The sequence below is a fragment of the Eleutherodactylus coqui genome, chromosome 8, assembly GCF_035609145.1.
Source record: "Eleutherodactylus coqui strain aEleCoq1 chromosome 8, aEleCoq1.hap1, whole genome shotgun sequence".
Classification (NCBI taxonomy): domain Eukaryota; kingdom Metazoa; phylum Chordata; class Amphibia; order Anura; family Eleutherodactylidae; genus Eleutherodactylus; species Eleutherodactylus coqui.
In genome coordinates this window covers 123,637,687-123,651,439 of record NC_089844.1, presented here as the reverse complement: position 1 = coordinate 123,651,439, position 13,753 = coordinate 123,637,687, and the positions used below count along the sequence as shown (strand labels likewise).

Genomic DNA, 13,753 nt, shown 5'->3' with positions numbered 1-13,753 from the left:
TAAGTTTAATAACTGTGTTGTGCCCCTGCAAATGTGTCACAGAACTTTAGTGTTGCAGAGTTATTAACTACAGCTGAGCAAGGAATTTCACAGGCAGGAAAGAAAGTGGCGCAAGCCTGCTGTAAAACGTAGCTGGTTGCGTCTGATTTTTTTACGTTCTCCACGCAGCACACACGTACCCAGAGCCCCGAGGACTGTCAGAGGCAGGCCAAATATACTTTTTTCCCTTTTTTTTTAAAAGGAAAGGCCCACTGCGTCTATTCAATGAATAATAAGTTTAATAACTGTGTTGTGCCCCTGCAAATGTGTCACAGAACTTTAGTGTTGCAGAGTTATTAACTACAGCTGAGCAAGGAATTTCACAGGCAGGAAAAAAAGTGGCGCAAGCCTGCTGTAAAACGTAGCTGGTTGCGTCTGATTTTTTTACGTTCTCCACGCAGCACACACGTACCCAGAGCCCCGAGGACTGTCAGAGGCAGGCCAAATATACTTTTCCCCCTTTTTTTAAAAGGAAAGGCCCACTGCGTCTATTCAATGAATAATAAGTTTAATAACTGTGTTGTGCCCCTGCAAATGTGTCACAGAACTTTAGTGTTGCAGAGTTATTAACTACAGCTGAGCAAGGAATTTCACAGGCAGGAAAGAAAGTGGCGCAAGCCTGCTGTTAAACGTAGCTGGCTGCGTATGAATTTTTTACTATCTCCACCCACCACACACATACACAGAACGCTGAGGACTGTCAGAGGCAGGGCACATAGAATTTTTCCCTTTTTTTAAAAAGAAAAGGCCCACTGACTATATTCAATCAGATAAGAAATCTGTTCCACAGAAATGCAGTTATATGAAGTGCAGCAGAGCGGTGATTTTTCCCAGGCAGGAAATAAATTGGCGCAAGCCTGCTGTTAAACGTAGCTGGCTGCGTATGAATTTTTTACTATCTCCACCCACCACACACGTACACAGAACGCTGAGGACTGACAGAGGCAGGGCACATAGAATTTTTCCCTTTTTTTTAAAAGAAAAGGCCCACTGTGTATATTCAAATCAATAATATATGTCTTCTGGCCCTGCCTACACAATTCTGTCCCTGTAGTATTACTGCAGGGCGCAATGCTCTGCACAGCCGATTTTGAAAAAAAAAAATAATGCAACACTGCTAACAGCAGCCTGCACAGTACTGCACATGGTTAAATGTGGCCCTAAGAAGGACCGTTGGGGTTCTTGAAGCCTACACTCACTCCTAACACTCTCCCTGCCTAACCACCACTTCTGTCCCTGGACTATTACTGCAAGGCGCAATGCTCTGCAGACAGCCGATTTTGAAAAAAAAAAAAATGTGCAACACTGCTAACAGCACCCTCCACAGTACTGCACACGGATAGATGTGGCCCTGAGAATGACCGTTGGGGTTCTTGAAGCCTACACTCACTCCTAACACTCTCCCTACAGCAGCACCAGCAGCAGCACTTTCCCTCAGCTAACTCAGTCACAAGGCATCAGAGGCGAGCCGCGGGAGGGGCCGACTTTTATACTCGGGTGACATCTGATCTCCCCAGCCACTCACAGCAGGGGGGTGGTATAGGGCTTGAACGTCACAGGGGGAAGTTGTAATGCCTTCCCTGTCTTTCAATTGGCCAGAAAAGCGCGCTAACGTCTCAGAGAGGAAACTGAAAGTAACCGGAACATCGCGTGGTACTCGTTACGAGTAACGAGCATCCCGAACACGCTAATATTCGCCCGAGCATCAAGCTCAGACGAGTACGTTCGCTCATCTCTAATAATGTACTGTAGAACCTTTATTAATTATTTAGGGGGATTGGGGGTAAAACAGAGAATTCTGTCATTTAGTTTTTTGGATTTCATTTTTATAATATTTTACAAAATACATACCATGATAACATTATTCTCGGGGTCAGCACGATCCGGAGACACGAAGTTTAGACGGAGCTCTATAAAGGCTTGTTTTTTTGTGAGAGGAACTCTAGTCTTCATTTATCCAATTTTTGGGAACATATAAGGTTTTGATTGCTTTTTATTTCAGACTATATTAGACAGTATATCTGCTGAATGTAGTCAGGGAGCAAAAAATTCCCTCTTACTTAAACAGAATAGTCAGCTTTTAATTTGGTAATCTAATAATGCTCTGCATGTTCGCAGAGAAACTGTTTCTTGTTTTTCTTTCCCACATGCTTCCCGGTTTTTGATCCCGATAAGCGGATTTCCTTTTTTTCTTTCAGTATCCACCCCAAAAATTTATAAATAAAGAATTTATACAAAAAAAATCTGCAATTTTGATATGTTTTTAATGTTATTTTTAACAGTGTTCACCATGCAGTATATATAACATGTTAATATAATTCTGCAGGCCAGTACGATTACACCAATACCAAATTTATGTAGTTTTGGGGGGGTTTTGGCAACTTATTTTACACTTTTTAAAGAAATTTACTTTCTGTTTAGCTAATTTTGCCATGACCGCGGCGTGTAAAGAGTTAAATAGCGGGAATTAGGTGTCTCTTCGGTCCCTGCGAGTAGAGCAAGTGCCCGTCTACTGAGCACCCCACCCTCCGCCCCATGTCCCACAATACATTACCTAAGAGGCGCTGTCTGCTCCACTGCACGTCTCCTTGCAGGCCCCTGGCACACTTGCTTGTAGTTGTTCCCCAGCGTTTCCTTGTCAGGGGTTCAAAAACCCCGCATCCAGGAAGCACTGGCTCTGATTGGTTCTTGAGCGCCACAGCTCAGGCAATCATGGCAGCAATCAATGAACCAATCACAGCCATCATGACTTTGTAGCAATACAAAATCGCAGCAATATCGCACAGAACACAGATGTGAGATCGCTGTAGCCTGTGTTAAAGAGGCCTAAAGCTGAGGCTCTTCAGGAGTATCTCCCTACAACGGTGTTATTGTGGTCTCTGATTATTTCCCTCATTGTTACTACCTATAATATTTTTATTACTTTTTACCCCTATTGATGCCCTTTAAGGAGTTTCATGAAGATTTTATCACAACATAAAATATATTTATATGCTCTGCCCGTATTACCGTAATGATACTCACCCAACCCTTATTCTCTTGACACATCCAAGTACGTACACACCTAAATATACATGTGTATGCACACATATAAGCACATATAGATACTCACAGGCATACTTCTACTAGTTCATCTGGCAGCTTAGCCAGCGCCATATCTAGAGTTCATACTGCCCGTATTGCATGGTGTATTGCACATTTGCACATATATATTAAGTGCACATTTGCACACCTCCCATAGACTTCTATGAGGCCCTTGGTGCGCAGATACACACAAAAATAGAGCAGGTCCAAGACACACTCATGAGAATGAACCTACTGATATGAATGGGTTCTATTCTCTGCATATTGCAGAAAAATATTTCACACATGCAAAAACACAAGCAAATACAGTCGTCTGAAGCCGCCCTCAGGCATTTAGATAGCGGTCAACGCAACACTTGTGAGACCACCAGCTATCCTTCCTGACTCCCGTGCAGAGGTGAAACTTCAGTACATATACTACTTGTATTTAAATGAGAAAGACTTTAACAACTTATCATTTTGCCCAAAACATCCACTTTAATGGATTTCCATCGTTTCGATATGAATGAAAATGATCCAAGTCTCCACTTTATTGTTAAGGGCTAATTCCCACGAGCGGATTTCCGCCGCGTATCACGCAGCGGAAATCCATCACATTGCCCAGCAGCTATTAGGTTCTGTTGAACCTAATAGCACAATGCTCATAGTGCGGAATTCCACCGTGGAATTCCGCATCGTGAAATCATACATACTTACCCGTGGCAATTTCTATTTTGCCACGGGTGTCGCGCGCGGATGGCTTCCATTGCAGTCAATGGAAGCCGTCTGTCACGCTATCTATCCGCTGTAAGCACAGCAGAAGATAGAGCGAAACCGCTTCCCCGCCTACCGCCAGCCGCGTCACATGACACTGCCGGCACGTCATGCGCTCTACTGCGCATGCGCTCCGGAGCGTTATGCAGGACGTCGTGCGGGCGGATCCGGAGGTAAGTATGGGGTCTCTGGGGAGGATGCCGTGACAGGCTCCGCTGCGGTATTCCACTTGCGGAGCACGGCACGGCCGTGGGCACTAGGCCTAAGACGCCTTACATTATTAATCGTCAGTAGAGATAAGTGAGCACACTCGTCCGAGCTTGATGCTCGCTCGAGTATTAGGGTGCTTGAGATGAACACCACACGGTAACTCACAGCACCTTAGGTCACACAAGGAGAGCCTGGGATTGAGCCTGACCCTGGGTCCGCTCATGTGCTTCCCACACAGAATATTGCTGCATTGTGGAGATGTGTAGAAGTGCTTGCACCTGAGTCCCCTTTATGCCTACGTTTGCGGCTCCTGACAATTTTTGTGACGGAGGTGGCACAAGATTGGAATGATGATGGGCCTGTGGAACTTTTTCCTGGCTAATCCAGTCTTTGGAGCGGTGAAAGAAAACGTAACTGATTTATTGAGACCTTCACAGGTGTACTAGCATCAAAGTCCGCTTCATGCCTGCGATTGCTGAGGGTGTGGGCTGAAGCCTATGTCCTCGGCACAGTGAAAGTCTGCCATGTTTGGGCACTCTGATTTCTTCATGGTTCATGTCTTGGGTTGCCTAGGACCCACCTATGCTGTGGGTGCACACAGACTTCCCATAGCGGTGTTTGACCTGTCTGACACAAAGACACTGACTGAGTTGGGTAGGGGGCATTGTGCAGATGGCTTTCCCCTTGCGGTGTCGATTGAGCTATCCGACACCAACACAAAATGAATAGTGTGTGGGCACATAGATTCCCCATTGCTATGTAACTCGCGGCACCTTGAGTCACACAAGATGGAGGCTGGGAACGAGCTTGACCTTGGGCCCACTTATGTGCTTCCCACACTGAGTATTGCTGCATTGTGGAGATGTGTAAAAGTGCTGGCACCTGAGTCCCCTTTATGGCCACGTTTGCAGCTCCTGACGGAGGTGGCACAGGATTGGAATGAAGACCGCGCCGTTTCAAAGAGGGTCGCTGCCTGGCCCTGCCAACCCTCTGCAGTGTGTGCATCCGGTTACTGCTCATCCAGTACGCACTTATTAATAGACATGAGGGTGGTGTAGCTATGAAGCGAGCGTGTGGCATAAGGGCAGCTGAAGGCTGCGCAGGGAAACTTTTGTGTGTGCTGTGGACGTAGGGTCGTGCAGGGGGTTGGGCAGCATGTAACCCAGGAGAAGAGGCAGCAGTGTGACCTGCAGGCAGTGATTGCCCTTTGTTGCAGATAGTGTGGTGCTTAGCTAAGGTGTGCCTTGCTAATGAGGGTTTGTCCAAATTAACAATTGTTGGGGGGGCAGACTATTGCCCCTATTGTGGCTTAATAGTGGGACCGGGGAGCCTGAGATGCAGCCCTGCATGCTGCCCCTGCCCTGCCCTATCCCTTTCTGTGGGGTTCGTTACTCGAAACGAGCTCTCGAGCATCGCGAAAAGTTCGACTTGAGCAACGAGCACCCAAGCATTTCGGTGCTCGCTCATGTCTAGGTACAATCAATTTAATAAACTGAGTGCTATGTGAGGCTGCAATTATCCCCAATGAAATCTAGTTTATGGGACCCCAGATATTCTGCTGTACCCACTCTAGTAACCAACGGTCTATGAAAACTGCTTCATCTAAATGGGCCAGAAGTCTTAGAAGAATATGTATGGCCTGTATATATTATATCTTTACTGTCAAAGAGGTTTTTTTATTGTTTTAAAGAAAGTTTTGGATTTATCCTAAACTGACATTAAACGTTTTACTAAAAGAGTATATGACACTTCCAATATCGGTCAGTAAAAAAGTATTAAAAGATGTTTGTTCAATCCTGGCCAGCAGGATTCTGGCTTTGCTGGAGAGAGGCCTGTGATGAGGGTCAGAAACGCTATCTTTTCTCCTTAGGGAGAGCACCTAGACGTTGAGTGAGAAAGCTTAAAAAGCCATTCATGCACTTTAGAGTAATATACAGATAAGGGAGCTAACTCAAACCCTCCACAGTACCACCTATTGGAAGACAGCATTTCTTCAAATTAACGTTAGACTCTTTATACAAGCCTTGTAACAATAACCAGGAATTGAAAGCAAAGACAGCGTGCTGTGAAGGGGATTGGATCTTTGTGGCAGATTGTGGTGTTACCCGGAGGCGGTGAATGGCCTTCGTCCCACCTTGTGGGGTGCTTGGCCATCACATGCCTGCACATGCTGGTGGTGGTGAGGCTGGTAGTGGTGGCTCCCTGGCTGATCTTGGTTCCGGCACACGTTGCACACCACTGTTTGTCGGTCGTCCGTGCTCTCACTGAAAAGCCTCAACACCTTTGAACATCTAGCCCTCTGCACAGAGGCTTGCCGTGAGGGGGTGCTGTGGGAAACAGTTGGGGGATTCTTTGCTGCACACATAGGACGGTATAGCTGCAATGATCTGCAGTGGGCCAGGAAATATTTGCGTACTATTTAGCGATGAGAGTGAGCCCTCTGCCTAAGTCATTGCACACATATAACGGTATAGCTGCAATGATCTGCAGTGTCCCCGGAAATATTAGAGTACTATTTAGCGATGAGAGTGTGCCCTCTGCCTAAGGCACTGCACACATAGGACGGTATAGCTGCAATGATCTGGAGTGGGCCAGGAAATATTTGCGTACCATTTAGCGATGAGAGTGAGCCCTCTGCCTAAGGCACTGCACACATAGAATGGTAATGTATTATTTCTGTATATTTGAAAGAGCTATAAAACTTTGGAACATGTTACACATTTGTCATTATGTCACAGGGAACCTTAATAATTCCACTCCTCTCATCTGTTCTCAATGATGAAACCCAATGGGAGACTCCCAACCAGTTTAACCCCAATCATTTCTTGGATGCTGATGGAAAGTTTGTGAAGAAAGATGCATTCTATCCGTTCTCCAAAGGTCAGTCTAAAATGTAAAGTTTTAAAATGATGTGAAGCTTAATGAAAACAATAACGGAAACAAACTTACTATATAGATATACCAGCCCGGGTACCCAATACAGAACGCGTGCAATACAAATCATGACATTTTAGGGTGACTACCCACTAGCATTTTTTTTTTCTGCTGCGAATTTGCTCCTATTTTTTCTTCCAATTGTCAATGGGACTTCCTAATGTTAAAACCGCAACGCAACTTTGCGTTTTTAACATTAGAAAGTCCCATTGACAATTGGAAGAAAAAATAGGAGCAAATTCGCAGCAGAAAAAAAAACTCTAGTGGGTAGTCACCCTTACGTAGGAAAAGATATCAGAACCTATTCATAAATACGTTGAAGGACACCTATGCTGCTTAATGCTATGTGACTGTATTAACTTAAGATAAACAAATTCAATGAGCCTGGCGTTGATTCTCGAGTCGGCTATTAGTTTGGTCCGGGCGTCTCAGCTAGTCGAGCGGCAGTTTGTAGAGTGCGGCTGTTGTCCTTCTGCTCAAACAGGTCCTTCGCTTGCTTGGTATCTTATATCTAAAACACAAAATCTGTTTGTTTGTGTCGTATGCAAATCCCCAGTTCTGGTCCGATTTGAGTAAAATGTGGCTTTTTTTTTGCATTTATTATTCTGCTGAGCTAAAATGAAAGCTGCGCCATCATTGGTTGCTATATATTATACAGCTGAGGTAAAATAAAAGTTGTGCTGTGATTGGTTGCTAAGGGCAATAGCTTTTAATCCTCTTAATACTGAGGTAAAATGAAACCTGTGCTGCGATCGGGTTGCTATGGGCAACAGTTTTCAATCCTCAGTGCTGAGATAAAATGAAAGCTGTTCTGTGATTGGTTGCTATGGGCAACTGTATTTTATCCTCTTAGTGCTGAGGTAAAGCAGTCCTAAAACACAAATTTTCAACGCACAGTATGACTCTTCTAGTGCGAATTACTTGTTGGAGATAACCAGGAATACTAAATCGAGTATGTAGAATCCATTGGTGAAAGCAAATTTGGGGGTTGCTGCATTAAAATTCAAGCAAAGGCAAAAAATGCAAATAAAGTTGCCAAGACAAAAGCATTTATGTACTTGTTTTACCCTATAAACTTCTCCGGGTGAAGACTGTACTATGTGCAAAATGTCATGTTAATCGGTTGTACAGTTTGTGCATGATGCTTGAACAAACAAACATTGACAAATATATAGATTATCAAAACTAAACTTACCACATAGATATAGTACCAGAACCAAGAACCAGAACCACACTTACCATATAGGTAAGATAACAGAACCAAACGTACCACATAGATACAACACTAGAATTAAGTTTACTGCAAAGATATGGTAACAGAACCAGGTGCACTACAAAGATACAGTACCAGAACAATATAGGTAATGGAACAATTTTTTCCACATAGATACGGTTACAGAAAAAAGCAGATGACATAGATAATATAGCAGAACCAAGCTTACTGCATAGATACAATAGTAAAACCAAGCTTACTACCTAGATATAAAAACAGAACCAAGCTTGTTAAAGGAGATATGGCAAACAAAATTACTTTCAGAATGCTTATCTCCTGTCATTGTTGAGCATACAAAGAATGTTTTTCATTGTGCCATACAATATATGGACAAAAATATTTGGACACTGCATGTTTTTCAGAAAAAGTGCTTTATTATTCTATTTGGTAACATGCAGGCCCTCCTTTTGCTTGCATCACAGCGATAACACATCAAGGCATACTTTCCACAAGTTCTCTGTAAGTCTGGGCAGGAATTACTCGCTATTCCTCATGCAGAGCTGTGAGAAGAGATTGCTGTGAAGATGGGTGTGGATGACGGTGTCGTACCCGTTGCTCCAGTTTGTCCCACAAGGGCTCAATTGGATGAATTAATAGTTATTACAAAATGAGCAGCTTTTTATTATACCCATGAACTTCCCAGCATACCGTTCGGCAAACTCAGTATTTCCAAATTTGCTGATTTTCTGCAGTGTCCAAACACTTTGGTCTATATTGTGTATATAGTGTCCCACAAAGTGCTCCACTGAAAGTAATGCCATATTAACGGTATCTTCCAAAAGGTCCCCCCAAAAATATAGCTGCTCAAGATGTAAAATGCGCCAAAACTACCCCAAATGGTATTTCATATAAAACTGCACCTTGAAAATATATACACATTGCTTGTGCTTACCTGCCTCTCCCTCTGCATGCAGCTACAGCCTTTTCTCTCTTCTACATCTGTCTCTTCATTCCTCATTTTCTTCAGCACTCCCGCTGTCATCCGGGGCTTTCATCCATCCCTGACACTCCTTTTTTCCTCATGCAGGAGTAACCTGTTGAATTTAGATTTGGAAATAAGGTTACCGAGATCTGAGTTCTCCCATGTTTTCAAATCAATTAACAATGATCATCGGAGAAAGAACAAGAAACGTGCACTGTGTGAACAGCCTTTCTAAAGAGTCTAGCCCAGTTATATCTTTATTTATAGTGTAGACAGAGTATAGTGGCCTATCATGGTGGACCACTTTCCTGAAGGTAACAAATCATGACAAAGTTTAATGAATTATTATGTCACTCATTGTCCAGGCCATCCTAGTAAAGGAAACAATGGTCAATATGGTCTCTTTTGGGATGTCCAAATCACTCTGTCAGGTCTGTGCAACTTTAAATATTTCAGATGAAAAGTTGCATTAACCTATGAATGGCAAGTGTAACAACCATCTTAAGGCCTTATGTCCATGGGCATAATTCATTTAGCAAATCCGCGTGTCTCCCACGCGTGAAATCCGCAGATCAATTTTTCCATAGGGAATCATTGACCATCAGCGGTTAATTTAACAGCCACAGATGTGATTTATTTCGATTTTGTGGATTTCATGCGCGGGGGAAAAAAACGCAGCATGCCCCTTTTTAACGCGGATCACATGCGGATGGGTCCTATTGATCTCTATGGGTCCGGGAGAACCGCAGTGCATCCACAAATACATTTGCGGATACACTGTGGATTTGAAGGTTAAATTCAATAAGGATGGTGGGGAAAAGGCTGGGAGGTGGGATTGCGTTTCTTTCATGTGCGGATGATCCACAGTGCATCCACGTACATCCACATGTAAAAAATCCGGAAACCATGATCTCCCGCAAGCCAAAAAAGTACAATTTAAAGATCATCTACAGTGCATCCACTGTGAAAATCTGCATTAAATATCCGCGCAGGCCGTATTATGCCCGTGGACACGAGGCTTAATACTTTTACACTTATCCTGCCTCCCTACACTGGCCCTGGCACGCATTTATTTAAATGTCTCTCTTGCTCCCCTTTGCCACATCTCCTGGCTAACAGGGACATGGCAGGGAGCTAAGAACCTGTTGTAAGTCATAAAGTTGGCATCAGTTTGAGGATTGATGGGTCCTCAGGGAAGCCTCTGGACTTATGCAGCCGCCATTGACTAATGGAACAGTAGACCTCAAGTATTTCTTATCTACACTACTTGTCCTGTTTAATGGAATTCAGTCTATAACTATGCCTTAAAGTGAATCTTCAATTTTGCACATAATATACGTTTTGGTCCATAATTCTGTGCTGATTCATCCATTCCCTCTACATAGACATGGAACTACATGATATAATTCTAGTTGACTGCAAATACCACTAGGGGGAGCTTACTGTATACTCTTTTACGTGGAACTCAATAATAAAACAGTATACAACTCCCTTAGTGGTGGAGCCAGCTATGTTGTGTTTCCTTAGTAATGATTTACAGACCCTGATTGGTATCTTCGTGTCTATACAGGGCGCAGAGTGTGTGCAGGAGAGAGCCTCGCCAGAATGGAGCTATTTCTTTTCATCACTGGACTGCTGCAGAAGTTCACATTCACACCACCTCCGGGAGTGAGCACAGATGACTTGGACATCACTCCGGAAGTAGTCTTCACCATGAGACCCAAGAGCTACAAAGTCTGTGCAACTCCCAGGCAGGAGGCAGTTTAGCATTGTGAATATATTCCACTTGTATTTGGGCATTAAGATGCCTGCATCCAGTAGTCAGTATAAAGGCCACGTGGACCTCATTGCTCCACCACTGGGCACTTACTAAACTAAACCTTTTTTTAATATTTGCTTTAAACAATTTAAGCTCCATCTTTGTGTTTATGCTGAAGCAAATTATGTAAAATGTATCATATTTTTCTGACTATGATAGAGCCAAACGAGAAGGAGAGAAGCAGCACTCCAGGGAATTATCTCAAAGAGTTGTCTTTATTGTGCCCACAACGTTTCAACCCTAGTTACACGGGTCTTTGTCCAAATATTTTTCTGACTATGATATGCAGTTTTTAGCAAGATAAAATATTGCTGAGAAGCGTTAGCACTTTATCATCCAGAGGTAGAGGGGGTCAGATAAATCCAGAGACCCCTGACCGCTGCAATAATGATCCAGCAGTGCGCTGATCGATCATCGGGAGAACTTTGCAGCCACGCATACCACACAGTCCTCCCTCTCCCTGCCTGATCAGTCCCCTTCAGGTGGTAGCACTGGAAATTACTTACATATCCTCCCTAGGGTGCAGATCCTGCTCTGTATTCACAGGGACAGATAATAGCATAGATAAAAGGTCCTGCAGTAGTAGCATAGATGATGTCATAACCATGAGACCAGGAAGCAGTTAGAGTGGGCCATATATTACTAGACTGTATGTGGGGAATTAGTGTTACATAGTTAAAAAGACATATGTGCAGGTTAAAAGCCAAACATTGAGGTCAGTAAAAAATTGTATTGAGGTCTCTAATGGTTTAAGGTGATAACTTGGCTGACTACTGACAGCCAGGCTCCTGCTCTAACAGATAGTAGTGGAAAAACCTCAGATCCTGGTAGTTTTACCCCTTACATGCCACAATCAATAGGAACTGTAGAATGTTAGCAGATGACTGGGGAAAACGGCTTCTTTTCTCATCCATCGGCACCTTGCAAACTACCAACGGGTTCCCATTGCAGCCAGAAGCCTGACAAAGACCTCCATGTCTGCCATATAACTCAGCCTATAAGGCCCCGCCTCCTACAGAGTCTAATATGCTGTTGTCGTAGATTTAGTATGTGCTGTACTATTCTAGCAATTGAACAATCGTATCTTCAAGTTTCCTTCAGCGACTAAAAAACAGCATAAAAAATTCAATAAAGAAAATCTAGTTTAAAAAAAATATGCATTTTTCCCTAAGAAAAAAGTTTTAAATGCATCAATTTAAAAAAATGCATAAAGCAACACATAATAGGTATTACTGCATTCATAACAACACAGACAGTAAAAATATTTTGTTATTTATATGACTGTGTGTAAGAGATGCAGCACCACTATGACACTAAAGACCGGCTCCACACAGGCGTAAGCATAGTGACCCAGAAGGGCACAACAAAATGCTGTTGTAACATAAAGGTTAGTGCAGACAGGTACCTCGTACCCTCAGTGGGGTTATTTCTAGTCCCCATTAGGAGTAGGGGTAATCTGCCTAGCAACAGGGTACTGCAAAAATCTGCCTGGAAACCAGCCAAGTTTGATTGGCTGCCGTCATTTTATATCTTATTGACCAGCCCGTATGTGGTCAAGTATATTGTTGTTGGCTGGAGAAGGCGGGGTGATGTGGAGAGAAGAATGAGAGGAGCGCTGCAATTGTCCGGCGCGTTGCTAAGGAGACAGAGAGATCCCACATGGGAAGATAGAGAGGAAGTGCGTGCTTAGAAATTGGGAGTTGAGAGGAAAGGGAGGCGAGTGTTAGAGCAGACAGACTAAGGAGAACAGTGGTTGTAATTAGTGTGGAGAAAGAGAGAGTTTAGTCAGGAGTACTCAGACAGCTGAGTCGGCGAGGGGACAGAACGTGGAAAGGAAAGCCGACACCTGAGAGGGCCTGGGGAAAAGCAAGTCGGGACAATTGGAGTCCAGGGGGATTCTTCTATCAGTAGGAGAAACTGAGTAACCAGTAACTGAGTGGGAATACCATATTGTTCATAGGCCTAGTCAATACCCGGGGTGTACACAACCCAATGGAGCTAGAACTGAACAGTCTTGGCGGCAGTTTATGTAGCAGACCAACGGTCAGAATCTTCATATTCCTACCAAAGCTATTGCTGTCACACAGAACCGGATAGATGACTACCAAGCAGCATTACACCACCGCAACAATTACCTCTCCAGATCGCCCCATCTTTCTCCATAACAACTGAATATGGTTTCTATGCAAGTAAATGTCACTTTATACAGTTGGAAATTGATTTGTACAGTTCTGTTCAGTGAAGATTTAAGTAAAGTGTTTATTTTCTACCACTACTGTGTCCTCCTGATTGCGTCTCTCTCCAAAAACGGATGTGCTATATAGCACTGGTGTCACGAGTGACAAATACCCTCACTGTGTGGTCGTAGCCGTGTGGGAGGTGGTGGTGAGGAGCACAGTAGCAACTGTGCCAGGAGCCGCAATTACTACTCCCATCATCTCACTTCTACAGCCATAGCACACTGTGAAAGCGCATTTGCATGCACATTTCCACTGCATATTTGTGTGATGGGTATTGCGATTTTGCATGTATGTGTATTTACTGTAAGAGATTAGGGAGGTAAAGTGGCTCTAGAGTTGGTGTAAGGAGGAGAGGCTTGGGTTCCTGGAGAACTGCGCTGACTTTTCTGTTTGCTACAGGTTCTACAGTACTGCATCATAATAGGGAGGGTGGAGCTGTGCTGGGGAGAAGATGGCTAGAAGATTGGAGGAGTTTAAAC

General features: G+C 43.7%; 1 protein-coding gene across 1 annotated transcript in view; it reads left to right on the top strand.

Annotated features, from left to right (window-relative positions):
• LOC136576786 (cytochrome P450 2W1-like) overlaps nucleotides 1-13,303 on the top strand; it is an 87,591-nt gene extending 74,288 nt beyond the window's left edge. Inside the window, exons 8-9 of the mRNA XM_066576351.1 lie at nucleotides 6,825-6,966; nucleotides 10,786-13,303. Of these exons, the coding sequence (XP_066432448.1) occupies nucleotides 6,825-6,966; nucleotides 10,786-10,982 (339 nt within the window). The 3' untranslated portion in view covers nucleotides 10,983-13,303. The remainder of the gene's footprint in view (nucleotides 1-6,824; nucleotides 6,967-10,785) is intronic.
• The last annotated feature ends 450 nt before the right edge of the window (nucleotides 13,304-13,753 follow it).